This window comes from Mycteria americana, unplaced genomic scaffold (assembly GCF_035582795.1).
Source record: "Mycteria americana isolate JAX WOST 10 ecotype Jacksonville Zoo and Gardens unplaced genomic scaffold, USCA_MyAme_1.0 Scaffold_43, whole genome shotgun sequence".
Taxonomy (NCBI): domain Eukaryota; kingdom Metazoa; phylum Chordata; class Aves; order Ciconiiformes; family Ciconiidae; genus Mycteria; species Mycteria americana.
Window position 1 is genome coordinate 419,774 of NW_027445630.1, and position 16,287 is coordinate 436,060.

Below are 16,287 nucleotides of genomic sequence, written 5' to 3' on the forward strand. Positions count from 1 at the left end.
ATTGGCTGACCGCGCGGGAAGGGGATTGGCAGCTGCGGCGGCGCCTGCGCCCTGGGGCGCGCGGTGCGGGAAGATGGCGGCGGCGGTGGCGGGGCGGGCGGTGGCGGCCTGCAGGGCCTGCGCCGCCCTGGGGGCCCGCCGGGCCCGCGCCGCGCTGGGCCGGGCCGCCAGCGGCACCGCCGGCACCGAGGCGGTGCTGCGGGAGCGGCTGCGGCGGCACCAGGTGGGCTGAGCCCAGCGGGCAGGGCCGGGCCTGGGCCTGAGGGGGTGGTGAGGGCCCCGCGGGGCGGGGGGGGGGGGGCACAGGGGCTCCACGGGTGTCCCCAGGTGTCCCCGCATGTCCCCCGGTCCTCTCTGGCCCTTCCCGGCCCAGGGCTCCGCGGCCGTCGCCGGCCCTCCCCGGGTGTCCTCAGGGGTTCCCGGCCCTCCCCGGGGGTCCCTGGGAGTCTGTGAGTGCCCCTGGGTGTTCCCGGGGCTCCCCGTCTGTCCCTGGCCGTCCTCGGCCATCCCTAGGGCTCCGCTGGGGTCCCTTGGGCTCTCTGGGTGTACCCGGTCACCCTCGGGCATCCCTAGGGCTCTCTGGGTGTCCCCAGGGGTCCTCGGGGCTCCCTGGCTGTCCCTTGGCCATCCTCGGGCATCCCTGGGGGTCCTCAAGGGTCCCTGGGCCTCCACGGGGGTCCCTGGAGATCCCTGGATGTCCCTGCTCATCCTCGGACATCCCCAGAGCATCCTAGGTCTCCCCAAAGTAAGGCCCTAGGAGGCTCCTTGGCTGTGCCTGACTGACCCTGGGCCTCCCCAGGTGTCCCTGGAGTTCCCTGGATGTCCCTGCTCATTTTCGGACATCCCCAGAGCTTCCCAGGTGTCCCCAAAGCGTCCCCAAAGGCCTCAGGAGGCTCCTCGGCTGTCCCTGACTGACCCTGGGGCTCGCTGGATGTCCCTGGTTATCCCCAGATCTCCCCAGCTGTCCCCAAGTGTCCCTGGCCATCCCGGGGACTCCCCGGCCATCCCGGGGACTCCCCAGCCATCCCCAGGACTCCCCCCTTGTTCCCAGGGCTCACAGTGTGTGTGTCCCCCCCGTGTCCCCCCACCCCACAGGCGGCAGAGGGACCCCTGGGACGCACCCCCGGCTCAGAGAAGGGGGAGGAGGAGGAGGAAGAGCGGCAGCGGCGGGAGCGGATGGCGGCTGCCCGGCGGTTGGCCCTGCGCCTGGCGGGGCTGCTGGGTGCCGGCACCAGCGTGGCACTCGTCTACATCTTCGGTGAGTCCCTGGCGTCCCCCGCTTGTCCCCTCTGCCGCTGGTGCCACCGCAGCCCCTCCTCACCTCCGCTCTCCCCCTCCCGCAGGCAGCAACGCGGTGGACGAGCATGGTGCCAAGGTGAGGGGCGCTCAGCAGCGGTTCTCCTCCCCCCGCCCCTTTTTTTAGGCAGGGGGGCTGCTCCGATGTCCCCTCCCTGCCCTTTGGGGACATTTGGGGACATCACAGGGGCTTAGCACCTTCCGCCTCTCCCTCCCTTGCCTGTGTGTCCCCGTCCGTCCTCTGTCACTGGCATTTTCCCTTATTTTGGGGTCTTTCCATTGAGTGGGGTGTAGGGGCCCCGTGTCCCTGAGGGGAGTGACGTGTCCCCAGAGGGAGTGGCATGTCCCCAGAGGGACTGACAGTCCTTGTCACACGCAGGGGAGGTGTTTTTGTCACCCAAACCCCCCTTTTTGGAGAATCTGGGAGGTGTTGAGGGGTGTTTTGATGTGTGGCGTGGCTCCCCGGGGAGGGAGAGGTGCGAATTGCACTGCCCATCTCCGGTGACCGGCAGGGGGGACACGGGGACATCAAACGGGGTGAGGCAGGGGGGAAGCGCTGAGCAGGTGACAATGACACCAGTGGGGTGACAGGAATATCAGTGGGGTGACGAGGACTTCAGTCAGTAGAAGGAAACCAGAGGGAAACGGTGTCACCTACCTGTGAATTGTCCCTGTCACCTCGCGTGTCCCTTCCCCCTCAGTGTCACAGCCCCTCCGGTGCCACCGCAGGTGTCCTCCTTGCTGTCTCCATTTTAACCCTCCGTCTCCCTCTTCTCCCCACAGATCCCCGATGAGTTCGATGGCGGTGAGTGACGTCCCCAGACACCCCCGGGGGGGGTGACAGCCCTCGGTTGGGGACACATCACGTCCTCGGGCCATTTGACGCTTCGGTGTCATGGCCGGAGGCTTTTACGAGGCTTTTAACACCCCGTTGTTACCCAAAAGGGGCTTTTTTTTGTGCATTTTGGTCTTTATCCTGGTGAGGGGAGGGTGGGGGGGAACTGTCACCCCCCTTGGGAACAGCAGGGACCCTGGGTGACCCTCACCTGCGCTGGCCTTGGCTCCGCAGACCCTGTGGGCATCCAGCAGCTCCGCAGGACCTACAAGTACTTCAAGGACTACAGGCAGGTACGTGGGGACCTGTTTGGGGGGGGTTCCCCCCACTTTGGGGGGCTTCATCTGCTCAGGGGCGGCCGTCCCTGTCCCGAGAGCTTTTTCACTCTCCTGGGAAGCTTTGTCCCCATTTTGGGGACATTTTGGATCCCTATTCCCTCGGTGCTGGGGAGTCACATCCCTGTTTTGGGGTCCCCTGTCACTGATTTGGGGTCCTTATTCCCCCCTTGGGGTCTTTGTCATGAGGCCGGGGCTCTTGTGCCCGCTTTGGGGGGGGCTTCGTCCCCGTTTGCCAGGGCGCTTCGTCCCCACGCTCCAGCCCTTGCCCCTGCGCCGGTGCGGGGATGCTCTCCCCTTTTGGGGACCATTGTCCCCACGCCGGTGGCTCGTCCCCACGCTTGGGGGGCTCCATCCTTCCCCCTGACCCCCCCCAGATGATCATCGAGCCCACCAGCCCCAAGCTGCTGCCGGACCCCCTGCGCGAACCCTACTACCAGCCCCCCTACACCCTCGTCATTGAGCTCACCGACGTCCTGCTGCACCCCGAGTGGTCGGTGAGTGTCCCCCGAGCCTTCCCGTGCCCTGCCCCCACTGCCACCCCCTCCCGTGACACCTCCCTGTCCCCCCCCAAAACCAGCTCGTCACCGGCTGGCGCTTCAAGAAGCGCCCGGGCATCGAGAGCCTCCTCCAGCAGCTCGCGCCCCTCTACGAGATCGTCGTCTTCACCTCTGAAACCGGCATGGTGAGCGCGAAGCTGGGGGGGACGCGGCCACCCCAGGAGGTGACGGGGCCGCTCGGGGGTGTCCCCCACCCTCTCACCCCCCTGTTCCCCCCCCCCCCCAGACCGCCTTCCCCCTCATCGACAGCGTGGACCCCCACGGCTTCGTCTCCTACCGCCTCTTCCGCGACGCCACCCGCTACATGGACGGGCACCACGTCAAGGTGGGGGGGCCAGGGAGGGCAGGGGAGGGGGCCAGGCACTTCGGTGACCCCCCCCCCCACCCTCCGCCAGCCCCTCACTGTCCTCCCCCTTGTCCCCCCCCAGGACATCTCCTGCCTCAACAGAGACCCAGCGAAGGTGGTGGTGGTGGATTGCCGGAGAGAAGCCTTCTGCCTGCAGCCCTACAACGGGCTGGCGCTGCCCCGCTGGGACGGCAGCTCCGACGACCGCGCGCTCTACGACCTCACCGCTTTCCTCAAAAGTGGGTAAACGCGTCCCCAAACGTCCCCGCTTCATCCCCGAGCCCCCCTGACCCCTCTGCCCCCGCAGCTATCGCCCTCAGCGGGGTGGAGGACGTCCGGACGGTGTTGGAGAATTACGCGCTGGAGGAGGATCCGCTGGCGGCTTTTAAACGACGCCGGTCGCAGCTGGAGGAGGTGAGGACGCGCCGGGGGGGACACGCGACACGGGGCGGGGGGGGTGGCAGCACTTCATTGCCCATAACGGCTGTTTTTCGCCCCGAATCCGGGGCGCAGGAGGAGCAGCAGCGCCTGGCCGAGCTGGCGCAGGGCAAGAAGCCGACGGGGCTCTTCCTGGGCTCCCTGGCCGGCCGCCTCTGGCCGCGTTCCAAGCAGCAGTGACGTCAGCGTGATGTCAGCGGGACGGTGCCACGATGTCAGCGGGACGTTGGCGTGATGTCAGCGGCGCAAGGCTGGGGCGGGGGGGGACACACCCGGGTTGCCGGCACCGCGGGAGCAGGGGGTGACGCGGCACCCGGACGATGCGGTCGGAGGCGCTGGCGGCCCCGTGGCCGGGGGGGCCGGGTGTGGCCCCGGTTTTGTGGGGATTTGAGGGTTTTGGGGAGGGGAGGTTCGACCCCAGCGGGGTGAATAAAGGGTGACGTGGAGCTGCGGGTGCACTGTGCTGCTTGGGGGGCACGGAGCGGCCCCCCCTCCCTGGTGCTTCGTCGGATCTGGGCCCTTGGGGGGGTGGGGGGCTATGGGCCCGATCCAGGCTCGTAGGGGCAGGTTGTGGGGCTGGAGCTGACCCCTTCGGGGGGTGTTACGGGGCTGGATCCCCCTTTTGGGATGGGGGGGGCCCTGCATCTCCTTAGGGGGCGTGGCCTACGAGCGGGGGCGTGGCCTGTGAGCAGGGGGCGGGGCATGGCCCTTAGAAAGGGGTCTTGGGGGGCCGGTGGGCTCAGACCCCACTGAGACCGGGAGCAGGCGGAACCCCCCGGCCCGGATCCGGCCCCCCCCACCCCGGTGCCGGCCATGGCTGCTCTGCTGCTGGCCGCCCTCCTCGCCCTCCTCTCCCCCCCGTTGGTGAGCCTGACCCCGGGGAGGTGCCTGGGGGGGGGGTCTTACAAGGCTGGGGGAGACCCTTGGGGATTTTTAGGGGGGTCTCTGGGGGGATCTGGGAGATCCTGGGGTGCTTCGGGTGTCCCTTCCTGCTCCCTGGGGGGTCTTGAGCCTGGGGGGGAGGAATTCCAGGAGGATTTGGGATGTTGGGGGGGATTGTGGGGGTCTCGGAGGGCTCTTTGTAGGGCTGGGGGGGCTCTGGGGTATTTGGGGTGTTCCTGGGGAGTTGGCGGGGGTCCTTGGGGCAGGTTTTGGATGCTGGGGGGGGGTCCTAAGGGGCCGGTTTAGGGTGCTGGGGGATATTTGGGTACTAGGGTGTCCCTGAGGGGTATTTTGGGGTGCTGGGGGGGGGCTCTGGGTTTGGGGGTCCTGGGGGGGTCCCGGGGGGTTTGGGTCGCTGACGCCCGCCCACAGGTGCAGCCAGCCGGGGTGCTGGAGCTGCGGGTGCTGTCGGCACGGGGGGGCCCGGGGGGGCCGTGTGGGGGCCCCCCCTCTTGTCGCCTCGTCTTTCGCCTCTGCCTGCGGCCCCCCGGGGGGGTCGGCTGCAGCCTGGGGGTCGCCCACAGCCCCCCTGGACCCCCGCCCACCCCGGGGGCCCCCCGCATCCTCCGCCTGCCCTTCGCCTTCCCCTGGCCGGTGAGGACCGCCCCCCCCCAAGTCTGACCCCCCGCCATGGCCCCGGGACCCCCAAGAGACCAGGAATGACACCACCCCCCCCCCCAATTCCTCCCCCCCCGGACCCTCCCCCAGGGCACCGTCTCCCTCGTCATCGAGTCGTGGCGGCTGGAGGAGGCCAAAGGCTCTGGGGGTGAGTGGGGGGGGACTTGGGGGGCAACTGAGGGGTCCCAGGGGGGCAAATAGGGGCCATGGATATTGCGGGGGGGGGAATGGAGGTCCCACAGGGGGTGGATGAGAGATAAGGGGGGGGCACATGGGGGCCCCAGGGGGTAAATGGGGGACAAATAGGGGTGGGGAGGCAGAGGGGGGGGGCAAATGGTGGCCTTTGTGGTTTTGGGGGGGCAAATTAGGGTTTGGGAGGGAAAAGGGGAGCCCTGGATGTTTGGGGGGTGAATGGGAATACATGGATTGGGGGGGCCAGTTGGGGGGGGGCAGAGAGGGAGGATTAGAGGGGCAAAGGGGGGTTCCGGGGGGGCTGTGGGTGCTGATGGGTGCCCCAGGGCCCCAGGACCGGCTCTTGGGGCGCGCGGTGGCCCGCCAGCACCTCTCCCCAGGGGGTCCCTGGCGGGGGGGTGCCGGGGGGGGCCTGCGCTTCGGCACCCGCCTGCGCTGCCGCCCCCCCGCCCACGGCCCCCGCTGCGCCCCCCGCTGCCCCCCCTGCCCCCGCCGCTGCCCCCCTGCCGCCGCCTGCCGGCCCCCCCACCGCTGCTGGCCCCCCTGCTGTGCCCGCCGTGAGTACCCCGTCCCCTGGGGGGGCCCCCAGCACCCCTCCCTCCCCGGTGCTCCCCTGTCTTTCTTGGGGGGGGCCCCCAGCACCCCTGGGGTCTCCCCTGGGTTTTGGGGTGCCCTGACACCCCGTGTTCTCCCTGCAGGCAGGTGCCGGGAAGCCTGTGCCCCGCCGGGTGCCAACGGCAGCGCCTGCTCCGACGGGGGCACCTGCACCGTGAGTGGGACCCCCCCCACACCCCCGCACCGGCACCCTCCGTGTCACCCCAGGAGGCCCCCAGGGACCCCCCGGTGCTTCCCCACACCGGGGGGGGTCTAGCACCCCCCATCCCCACCGTCCCGGTAACGGTGCTGCCCGCGCAGGGTCACGGGAGCGACTCCCCGGCGCCGCGCTGCGCCACCCCCGGCCCGGGACGGCCGCCGGCAGCACCGGAAGCAGTGGCGGCCCCGGTAGCACCGGCAGCACCGGCGGTGGCCCTGGTGGCCCCGGCAGCACCAGCGGCAGCACCGGCAGCACCGGCGGTGGCCCTGGAAGCACCAGTGGTGGTACCAGTGGCACCAGCGGCGGCCCCAGAAGTACCAGCGGCGGCACCGGCAGCACCAGCAACGGCCCCTGAAGCACCGGTGCCGGCAGCAGCGCCGGTGTCGTCGGCGTTGCTCCCGGCCGCGGGGCGGTTGGCGATACCGGAGCCTCTCCCAGAGGTGCCGCCGTCCCCGTGTGCCCTCGGTCCCTGCTTCAACGGCGGTGCCTGCGCCCCGGCCCCAGCCCCTGGTGCCGGCTACACTTGCCGCTGCCCGCCCGGCTTCCGCGGCTCCAACTGCGAGCGCCGCGCCGACCGCTGCGCCGACCACCTCTGCCTGCACGGTGAGCGTCCCCCGCGTCCCCCGCTGCCGTCCCCCCGGCACGCTTCGGCATCGCTGACCCCCTCCCCTGGCGCAGGCGGCCAATGCCGGGACTTGGGTCGCGGCGCCATTTGCAAATGCCGACCGGGTTTTTCGGGGCGCCGGTGCGAACGCAACGCTGACGACTGTACCCCCAACCCCTGCGCCAACGGCGGCACCTGCCAGGACGGCGCCAACGCCTTCACCTGCTCCTGCACCCTCGGCTACGCCGGCGCCGATTGCCGCCAACGCGCCGACGCCTGCGCCTCTGGCCCTTGCCTGCACGGTGCCACCTGCTACACCCACTTCTCCGGCCACGTCTGCGCCTGTCCCCCCGGATTTATGGGGTCCCGCTGCGAGGAGGAGGTTGGGGGGCCCCCCCCGGCCCCCCAGCGCCGCCCCCCCGCGCCCCTCGCCCTCGCCTGCGCCCTCCCCCTCGCCCTGCTGGGCCCCGGCGTGGGGCTGGCGTTGGCAGCGCGGCGACGGCGGCGGCTGCCGGGGGAGAGGTGAGACTTGAGGGGGGGTTGGGGGGGGCACACCCCCCGATTTTGGGGGTCTCACGGGCTTTTTCGGCAGCAGCCGCGCGGCGGAAACGGGGGGTGCCCCCGGCACGAGCCCCCCGGGGAGGGAGCGGCGGCCGCCACGTGCCTCTGCCACCCGGGTGAGCCCCCACCAGCCCCCCCCGCCACCCCCCCCCTTTCTCTCTGCCCTGCCCTTTAACCCCCCCCATTTCTCTTCTCCCCCCCCCCCCAGGTGTGACCCGGCGGTGATGGACCCACCCGGGACCCCCCCACCCAAGTCTGGGGCCCCGCTGCAGTTTGGGGACCCCCCCGAGGGGGGGCGAGGGTGCTGTGTGTGCCATAAAGCTCTTTGAGACGTCTGTCCGTGCCACCGTGTCACCAGAATCCGGCCCTGGTGCCCGCGGGGGGCGACACGGGTGGGGACACCCCACTCAGGACCAGGGAGGGTGACATGAGTGGGGACACTCATGGACAGTGGGTGGGTGACACGGGTGGGGAAGCACCACCCAGGACGGGGCGGTGACACGGGTGGGGACACCCCATTCCGGGTGGTGGGGGGTGACACGCCCGTGGGGTTGGCGTTGCCCCGTCGTGGGGACCGTCCCCCCGGGTCACCTTAACTCCGCCCGCTCCGTGGCTCGGCGCTCAACTCGCCGCCCTCGGCGCTCGACGTTCGATGGCTTTCCCCAACGCGCAGCTGTTCATGCCCGCTGCTGGCGCGGCCACGCCCACCATGCCTGATGGGCAGTGCGCGCCGCCAATCGGAAGGGAGAAGGCGGGGCGGTGGGAGCGCGTCGGCCAATGGGAGGGTAGAGCTGACCGAGGTGGGGACTGGGGGGGCGGGGCCGCGTCGGAGGCGGCGGCGTGTGGGAGCGGCGGGAGCCATGAAGTGAGCGGGGAGGGGCGGGGGGGGATCCCGGGAGGATCCCGGGGGCGGGGATCGCGGGGGGGGGGGGGGGCGGCCGCGGGAGGGCCGGGACCCCGACGGGCCCCGGGGGGTACCGGGCCCACGGGAGGACCGGGACCCCGACGGACCCCGGGGGGGGCCGGGCCCACGGGAGGACCGGGATCCCCGGCGATCCCTGTCAGTCTCGGCCGCGGAGCGGATCCCTGCCAGGGAGCTGAGACCGGCAGTGGCTCCCCGGGGCCGCCCCAGAACCGTGCCCCCCCCCCCCCCCCCCCCGCCGGACCCCGCCGCCCACCAGATCCCGGCCGCCGTCACCGGCCCGCCAAGGGGGGCACGGCACGGCTGGGCCGGGGCACGCCGGTCCCAGGGCACAGAGGGGTCCGGCAGGGTCCTCCCCGCTGGGGTGGGATCTGGCGAGATCCCTTGTGGGAATCCTCCTTTCCCTGGCCCCTCCGCAGGCTCAACATCGACGGTCTCCTGGTCTACTTCCCCTACGACTACATCTACCCCGAGCAGTTCTCCTACATGCTGGAGCTCAAGAGGACCTTGGACGCCAAGGTACAGCGGGATCTGGCGATCCCCGGCGGGCTGGGATCCACCCACCCCTGGGGACATCCCCGCCGGGGTGACGCCGCTGCTCTCGCAGGGCCACGGTGTGCTGGAGATGCCCTCGGGGACCGGGAAGACGGTGTCGTTGCTGTCGCTCATCGTCGCCTATCAGCGGGTGAGTGCTGGTGCCCGATCCCGGCGGATCCTGGCCGGTCCCAGCCCCGCAGATCCTAGCATCACCTCTGTCCCCAGGCCCGGCCGCTGGACGTCACCAAACTCATCTACTGCTCCCGCACGGTGCCCGAGATTGAGAAGGTGGGATGAGGAGCTGGGGGAGAGGTGGGGGGAGCAGATCCCGGAAGGGATCCCGAGGGATCCGTCTGAGCATTGCCGCCGCAGGTGATCGAGGAGCTGCGGAAGCTGATGGATTTCTACGAGAAGGAGCTGGGGGAGAAGGTGCCGTTCCTGGGGCTGGCGCTGAGCTCCAGGAAGAACCTCTGCATCCACCCCGAGGTGGGCAGGGGACCGGGTGGGATCCACTGGGGGCGGCGGAGGGGCGATCCCGGGGGGACACGGTGACAGCGGGGTGACCGCGGGGGTGCAGGTGTCCTCGCTGCGCTTCGGGAAGGAGGTGGACAGCCGGTGCCTGAGCCTGACGGCCTCCTACGTGCGGGCACAGCACCAGCGCGACGGATCCCTGCCCGCCTGCCGCTTCTTCGAGGTGAGGGATCCCCCCGATCCCCTGACGGGCACCCAGGGGTCCCCCTGCCCCTGACAGCACCCAGGGGTGTCCTGCCTTCCCCTGCCCAGGGGGCCCCGATGGCTCCTGGGGACCCCCGGGTGCCCCCCAGTCTCCTGCCAGCTCCTGGGTGCCTTGTGGTGCCCCCAACAGCTCCCGGCACCCTGGGGTCCCCCCACTCCCTGGCCGGCTCCCCAGCACCATTGGGTGCCCCCCATCCCCTAACTGGGTCCCCAGCACCCTGAGGCCCCCCCACTCCCTATCCAGCTCCTGAGCACCACTGGGTGCCCCCGCTCCCCACCCAGCTCCCCAGCACCCTGGGGTCCCCCTCATTCCCCATCCACCCCCCCAGCTCCCTAGGGTGCCCCCCAGCCACAACCTACCTCCGCCCTGCACCCATATCCCCCCTTCCCCAATCCTCTGCCCCCCACCGCGGCACCCCCCCACCTCAGGGTGCCTCCCCCTGCCCCCAGCTGCCCCCCCACCCCCCCGGGGGTCTCCCCGGGGACCTCCAGCCGCCCCCCCGGGGGTCTCCCCCCAGGATTTCGACACCCATGGGCGCGAGGTGCCTATCCCCTACGGCATCTACAACCTGGACGACCTGAAGGCCCACGGCCGCCAGAAGGGCTGGTGCCCTTATTTCCTCGCCCGCTACTCGGTATGGGGGGGTCTGGGGGGCTGGGATGGGCTCTGGGGTGGCTCATCTGTCCCTGAAGGGCCCTAAATGCCCCCATGTGTCCCCCCCGGCAGATTCTCCACGCCAACATCGTTGTCTACAGCTACCACTACCTGCTGGACCCCAAAATCGCCGACCTGGTCTCCAAGGAGCTGGCCAGGAAGTCAGTCGTGGTCTTCGATGAGGCCCACAACATTGGTCAGCACCCCCCTGAACCCATTTTTGGGGTGTCAGCCGCTGTCCCCTGGGTCACCCGGGGTGGGGTGACACTGTCCCCCGTCCCTGCAGACAACGTTTGCATCGACTCCATGGGGGTGAACATCACGCGCCGGACGCTGGACCGCTGCCAGGCCAACGTGGCCACGCTTCAGGCCACCATCCAAAAGTGAGCGCCTGTCCCCCCCTCACCTCCCCCTCATTGTCCCCGTTGTTGTCCCCTCCCCGTCACTGCATCCCCCCCGTCCCCCTCTGCCGCAGGATCAAGGAGACGGACGCGCGGCGGCTGGCAGACGAGTACCGGCGCCTGGTGGAGGGGCTGCGGGAGGCCAGCATGGCGCGGGAGACCGACCTCTACCTTGCCAACCCCGTGCTGCCGGATGAGATCCTGCAGGGTGCGGTGGGGGGGTGGCCCCTCTTTTGGGGTGCCCCCCAGCCCCCCCTTATTTCTATGCTGGATGAGCACAGGGGTCTCTGAGCCCCCTTTTGGGGTGGGGACCACCCCGAGCCCTTTGGGGTGCCCCCAGCCCCACACTGGCCTCCGGTGCTCTCTGATCTCTGCTCCAGCCAAGCACGGGGGTCCCCAAAACCCTCCTGGCTGTAGGGACCCCCCCCCAGCCCTTGGGATCCTTTTGGGGTGCCCCCAGCCCCCAGCCTCTGGTACCCCCCAACCTCCCCTCCAGCCGAGCGCAGGCACCCTGGGGGTCCCCAAGCCCCTCCTTGAAGGGGGGGGGAGTGCTGGGGGGTCCCCATCTGAGCCCCCCGGTGTGTGTCCCCCCCGCAGAGGCGGTTCCCGGCAGCATCCGGACAGCCGAGCATTTTGTGGGGTTCCTGAAGCGGTTCGTCGCCTACCTGCGGGCGCGGGTGCGGGGGCCGCGGGTGGTGCAGGAGAGCCCCCCCGCTTTCCTCAAGGACCTCTACGAGAAGGTCTGCATCGAGCGCAAGCCCCTGCGGTGAGTCGGGGCGGGGGGGTCGTCCCCCCCACAAAGGGACCTGCCCCCAAGGTCACAGGGGGTAGGGCCTGTGATCCCCCCAGGGGGTTGCTTTCGCCCTCCAAGGATGCTGCGTCCCCTCTCCAGGGTCCTGTGTCCCCCCCCAGGGTGGCCTGTGACCCTCCCAGGGTGCTGTGTCCCCTGCAGCGTGGTCTGCGACCCCCCCAAGGGGTTGCTCCCCCCCCCCAGGGTGTCATGTCCCCTCCCCGGGTCCTGTTTCACCCCCAGGGTGGTCTGTGACCCCCCCAGCGTGGTGTCTCCTCTCCCTGGGATGACCATGTCCCCCCCAGAGGTGGCATTTCCCCTCCTTGGGGTGGCACGACATCCCTGGGATGACACGTCTCCCCCCGCCCAGAATGACGTGTCCCCCCCAAGGTGACGTGTGTCCCCCCCCCGGGTAATGTCCCCCCCAGGTTCTGTGCAGAGCGGCTGCACTCACTGCTGCGGACGCTGGAGATCGTGGACGTGGCCGACTTCTCTGCCATCACCCTCGTCGCCAACTTCGCCACCCTCGTCAGCACCTACGCCAAGGGTCAGCCGGGGCCCGGGGCCCCCTGGGGCGAGGGGGGGGACAGTGCCTGAGCACCTTCCTGGGGGGGGCGCGTGGTCTGTGAGCCCCCCCGGTGTGGGGACTGGCCCCCGTGGGTGGTGGGACGGTTCATAAGCCCCCTTGGGGTGGGTGGATGAGCACCCCTGGTGGGGGGGCACCCTGTGTCCTGCTTGGGGGGGTGCTGGGTGCCCCCCCTGCCCCAGCTGGCACTGAGGGTGCCCCCCGCCCAGGTTTCACCATCATCATCGAGCCCTTCGACGACAGGACCCCCACCATTGCCAACCCCATCCTGCACTTCAGGTGTGGGCACAGGGGGGGCGTGGGGGGTGTCGGGGGGACACACAGAGATGCTGGGTGGGGACAGAGACGCTGGGGGGACGTGGGGGGCAGTGGCAGTGTCACCCCAGGGGTGTGCCTGTATCCCCAGCTGCATGGACGCCTCCATCGCCATCAAACCCGTCTTCGAGCGCTTCCAGTCAGTCATCATCACGTCAGGGGTGAGTCCCCGTGACCCCCCCGTCCCCTGTGTCCCTCGTGTGTCCACCGTGTCCCCCATGTCCCCCCTGCCTTGTCCCCTGTGTCCCTCTGTATCCCCCGTGTCCCCCCTTCCCATGTCCCCCCCACTATGTCCCCCATGTCCCCCTGTATCCCCCGTGTCTGCCCTTCCCATGTCCCCCCCTACCATGTCCCCCAGTGTCCTCCCTCCGGGGCCCATCGGGGTGACCCCATCCCCACATCCCCTCTGTCCCCCCCAGACTCTCTCCCCACTGGACATTTACCCCAAAATCCTGGATTTCCGCCCCGTCACCATGGCAACCTTCACCATGACGCTGGCCCGGACCTGCCTGTGCCCCATGGTGAGCGGGGAGCGCTGGGGGGACCCGGCACCGGATCTGGGGAGGGTTGGGGACCCCCGTGTCACTGGCATCCCTGTCCCTCGCAGATTGTGGGTCGTGGCAATGACCAGGTGGCCATCAGCTCCAAGTTTGAGACACGCGAGGACATTGGTAGGGGACGGGGGACGGGGGGACAGGGACAGGGACTGGGTTATGGGGCTGGGGGGGACAGGGATGGGGACAGGGGGATATAGGGCTGGGGGGGGGCGGGGACAGGGTTATCGGGCTTGGGGAGGGGACAGGGATGGGGTTATGGGGCTGAGGGGGACAGGGATGGGGACAGGGACGGGGTTATGGGGCTTGGGGAGGGGACAGGGACAGGGTTATGGGGCTGGGGGGGACAAGGATGGGGATGGAGTTATAGGGGTGGAGAGACCAGGCTTGGGGCCAGAACTGGGGTAGGGGAACCCGGGGCAGGACAGAAATGGGGCCGGGGGGATGTCGGGCCAGGGATGACAGGGAGATTCGGGGTGCAGAGGGGACTTTGAGGGGCCGGGGGTGCCCCGCAGTGACACCCCCCCCCAGCTGTCATCCGCAACTACGGGAACCTGCTGCTGGAGCTGTCGGCCGTGGTCCCCGATGGCATCGTCGCCTTCTTCACCAGCTACCAGTACATGGAGAATATCGTGGCCTCCTGGTACGAGCAGGTACGTCCCTGCCTGTCCCCCAGGGCGTCCCCCGGCCCCCCTGGTGTCCCCGCGGTGTCCTCTCGGGTCCCCTGACCCCCTGCCGTGGCAGGGCATCCTGGAGAACATCCAGCGGAACAAGCTCATCTTCATCGAGACTCAGGACGGGGCCGAGACCAGCATGGCCCTGGAGAAGTACCAGGAGGTGGGTGGCAGCACCCCGGGGTGTCACCGTCACCGGTGCCACCCCTCCCGGTGACGTGGCGGCTGTTCGCAGGCCTGCGAGAATGGCCGGGGTGCCATCCTGCTCTCCGTGGCCCGCGGCAAAGTGTCGGAAGGCATCGATTTCGGTGAGGGCCAGCCCGGCTTGGGGACGCGGTGGCGGGGGGATGCAGTGGTGGGTGACAAAGCACCCTGAGCACCCCCCGTTTCACCCCTCCCACCCAGTGCACCACTACGGCAGAGCTGTCATCATGTTCGGGGTGCCCTACGTCTACACCCAGAGCCGCATCCTGAAGGTGAGCGGGGACCCCAGGGGACCCACGGGGACAGCGGGGCACCCAGCGCGCAGAGCCGGGCGCCCCGGGGGCACCCCATGGCGCACAGCCAGGCACCCCAGGGACACCCTGGGCGCTTTGGGGACACGATGAGGCATCCCAGGGCTGCCGTGAGGCACCCACGGGGCACAGCCGAGCACCCTGGGGACACAGCGGGGCACCTGTGGGGTACAGCTGAGCTCCCTGGGGACCAGCGGGGCACCCCATGGCCAGGACACCCGTGGGGCACCCATCATGTCCGTGCCCCCCCCCAGGCCCGGCTGGAATACCTCCGGGACCAGTTCCAGATCCGGGAGAATGATTTCCTCACCTTCGATGCCATGCGCCATGCCGCCCAGTGCGTCGGCCGGGCCCTGCGCGGCAAAACCGACTATGGCCTCATGGTCTTCGCCGACAAGGTGGGTACCGGGATGGGAGGGACGGGGACGGGGACGGGGGGCTGTAGGATCCCCCAGCTTCCACCCCACGTCTCCCCCGCAGCGCTTCGCCCGGGCGGACAAGCGGGGGAAGCTGCCGCGGTGGATCCAGGAGCACATCACCGACGCCAACCTCAACCTGACGGTGGACGAGGCGGTGCAGGTGGCCAAGTTCTTCCTGCGCCAGATGGCTCAGCCCTTCCACCAGGTAAAGGAGCCCCCCCCGAGGTCCCCCCCCGGCGCTGGCGGGGCTGGGGACCCCCGGCTCACCCCCTCCCGGCACAGGAGGACCAGCTGGGGCTGTCCCTGCTGACGCTGGAGCAGCTGCAGTCAGAGGAGGTTCTGCAGCGGATCGAGCAGATCGCTCAGCAGGTGTGAGCTGGCCGGGAGGGTGGGCGCGGGGTGACCCCCCCCATGTGCGTGGGGTGGGACCCCGAGCCCCCCGCTATGCTCGGAGCGGGACCCAGAGCCCCCCTCCGTCTGCTCAAGGTGGGACCCGGATCCCTCCGTGTGCTTGGGGTGGGACCTGGAGCCCCCCAACGCGCTCGGAGCGGGACCTGGATCCCCCCGTGTGCCCGAGGTGGGACCTAGACCCCCCCCACGTGCTCGGGGTGGGACCTGGAGCCCCTCCATGCTCTCGGAGTGGGACATGGAGCCCCCCCCACATTCTTGGGGCAGGAACTAGATCCCCCCGACGTGCTCGGAGCAGGACCCGATCCCCCCCACGTGCTCGAGCAAGACCGGGATCCCCACAACTCACTTGGAGCAGGATCCAGATCCCCCGTCCGTGCCGAGAGCAGGATCCAGACCCCCAACACGTGCTCAGAGCAGGACCTGGATCCCCCTGACACACTCGGAGCAGGATTTGGATCCCCCACCACAACCGGCACCCTGTGGGGCCCCGCCGGGCGCTGCCCCCCGTTCCCCAGCCGTGCAGGGACACCTCAACTCGCCTATTTTTTTGTATGCCCCCCCCCCAATAAAGCAGGACCCCCCCCGGCTCGGCCATCCCTGCATCGCTGCACCCCTTTGTTCACCACTGGGGACCCCCAACTTACCCTGCCTGGGGGGGCCACGGTCACTGGGGTGGGAAAGGGGGGTTGGAGCAGTGACATGGCCCCCCCCCGCATCCCCAGTAATGGGGCACCCACGTCTCGGGCCCCCCCCCCGGCCACCCCCAGGGCTGGGGGACACCCTGTGGCCAAGGTCACCCCCTCCCCACTGCCCGTGTATTTGGGGTCCCTCTGCAGCCCATGGCCAGGGTCCCACGGACCACGGGCCCCCCCAGACTCTAGGGCACCCCAAGGGTATGGGGTCCCCTGGATCTGTGGAGCACCCTACGGGTGTGGGGCACCCCCAGAGCTATAGGGGGCCTCAGGCCCCTCCATGCCCCCCAGGGTGCCGATGTTGGGGTGCAGTGAGGCCCTCCACTGGGGTTCCCCCCCAGCACCCCGGGGGGCTCAGGGTGCTCTGCACCCACAGGGGAGCCCCCCCACACACACTCTGTGCCTCAGTTTCCCCACAGGTGCTGGTGGTGTTTGGGGGGGGGTGAAGGGCTCCGGTGGCAGCCCCCACCCCACCCCTGGGTGCCACCCCAGCGTCCCTGCCGCCTGTCCCATGCCCCCCACTGGGGTCCCCCAGCGCCG

The 16,287-nt window shown here is 70.2% G+C and overlaps 3 protein-coding genes across 5 annotated transcripts; all 3 read left to right on the forward strand.

Annotated features, from left to right (window-relative positions):
• The first annotated feature begins 58 nt into the window (after positions 1 to 58).
• On the forward strand, positions 59 to 4,201 carry TIMM50 (translocase of inner mitochondrial membrane 50). Its single transcript, XM_075490058.1, has 11 exons — positions 59 to 223; positions 1,096 to 1,258; positions 1,344 to 1,375; positions 2,080 to 2,101; positions 2,366 to 2,424; positions 2,844 to 2,963; positions 3,047 to 3,151; positions 3,253 to 3,351; positions 3,455 to 3,611; positions 3,680 to 3,786; positions 3,886 to 4,201. The coding sequence occupies exons 1-11, from the start codon at positions 74 to 76 to the stop codon at positions 3,988 to 3,990; spliced, it is 1,119 nt and encodes a 372-aa protein (XP_075346173.1). The 5' UTR covers positions 59 to 73; the 3' UTR covers positions 3,991 to 4,201.
• Positions 4,202 to 4,554: 353 nt separating this feature from the next.
• On the forward strand, positions 4,555 to 7,874 carry DLL3 (delta like canonical Notch ligand 3). The gene is made up of 9 exons (XM_075489936.1): positions 4,555 to 4,674; positions 5,125 to 5,346; positions 5,461 to 5,518; positions 5,889 to 6,119; positions 6,261 to 6,331; positions 6,478 to 6,979; positions 7,055 to 7,502; positions 7,573 to 7,657; positions 7,750 to 7,874. The coding sequence occupies exons 1-9, from the start codon at positions 4,624 to 4,626 to the stop codon at positions 7,753 to 7,755; spliced, it is 1,674 nt and encodes a 557-aa protein (XP_075346051.1). The 5' UTR covers positions 4,555 to 4,623; the 3' UTR covers positions 7,756 to 7,874.
• A 494-nt stretch (positions 7,875 to 8,368) lies between these two features.
• Positions 8,369 to 15,617, forward strand: ERCC2 (ERCC excision repair 2, TFIIH core complex helicase subunit). 3 transcript variants are annotated; one of them, XM_075490034.1, is made up of 23 exons: positions 8,369 to 8,406; positions 8,883 to 8,982; positions 9,071 to 9,148; positions 9,226 to 9,288; positions 9,373 to 9,486; positions 9,578 to 9,694; positions 10,254 to 10,370; positions 10,463 to 10,586; positions 10,677 to 10,773; positions 10,866 to 10,999; positions 11,389 to 11,557; positions 12,010 to 12,128; positions 12,377 to 12,446; positions 12,574 to 12,643; positions 12,902 to 13,003; positions 13,090 to 13,153; positions 13,568 to 13,689; positions 13,781 to 13,873; positions 13,946 to 14,018; positions 14,116 to 14,186; positions 14,480 to 14,623; positions 14,706 to 14,849; positions 14,927 to 15,617. In XM_075490034.1, the coding sequence occupies exons 1-23, from the start codon at positions 8,402 to 8,404 to the stop codon at positions 15,017 to 15,019; spliced, it is 2,283 nt and encodes a 760-aa protein (XP_075346149.1). In that variant the 5' UTR covers positions 8,369 to 8,401; the 3' UTR covers positions 15,020 to 15,617. The 3 variants fall into 3 exon arrangements, 2 of the variants coding, with proteins under 2 accessions (XP_075346149.1, XP_075346150.1); XM_075490035.1 differs by lacking the exons at positions 10,866 to 10,999; positions 12,377 to 12,446; XR_012773684.1 differs by lacking the exons at positions 12,377 to 12,446; positions 13,781 to 13,873; positions 13,946 to 14,018; ... (2 more) ...; positions 14,706 to 14,849; positions 14,927 to 15,617 and having other exon boundaries at positions 13,568 to 13,643.
• Positions 15,618 to 16,287: the final 670 nt, after the last annotated feature.

What these genes read in the sequence shown, in the direction of transcription:
- TIMM50 (XM_075490058.1), top strand. Translation starts at nt 74, where the DNA reads ATGGCGGCGGCGGTGGCGGGGCGGGCGGTGGCGGCCTGCAGGGCCTGC. An exon ending in CCCCGATGAGTTCGATGGCG is followed by an intron (nt 2,102 to 2,365) that starts GTGAGTGACGTC and finishes TTGGCTCCGCAG; the next exon opens with ACCCTGTGGGCATCCAGCAG. An exon ending in TGGACGGGCACCACGTCAAG is followed by an intron (nt 3,352 to 3,454) that starts GTGGGGGGGCCA and finishes GTCCCCCCCCAG; the next exon opens with GACATCTCCTGCCTCAACAG.
- DLL3 (XM_075489936.1), top strand. Translation starts at nt 4,624, where the DNA reads ATGGCTGCTCTGCTGCTGGCCGCCCTCCTCGCCCTCCTCTCCCCCCCG. An exon ending in CCTTCGCCTTCCCCTGGCCG is followed by an intron (nt 5,347 to 5,460) that starts GTGAGGACCGCC and finishes ACCCTCCCCCAG; the next exon opens with GGCACCGTCTCCCTCGTCAT. An exon ending in GGAGGCCAAAGGCTCTGGGG is followed by an intron (nt 5,519 to 5,888) that starts GTGAGTGGGGGG and finishes TGGGTGCCCCAG; the next exon opens with GGCCCCAGGACCGGCTCTTG.
- ERCC2 (XM_075490034.1), top strand. An exon ending in CCGCCTGCCGCTTCTTCGAG is followed by an intron (nt 9,695 to 10,253) that starts GTGAGGGATCCC and finishes GTCTCCCCCCAG; the next exon opens with GATTTCGACACCCATGGGCG. An exon ending in ATTTCCTCGCCCGCTACTCG is followed by an intron (nt 10,371 to 10,462) that starts GTATGGGGGGGT and finishes CCCCCCCGGCAG; the next exon opens with ATTCTCCACGCCAACATCGT.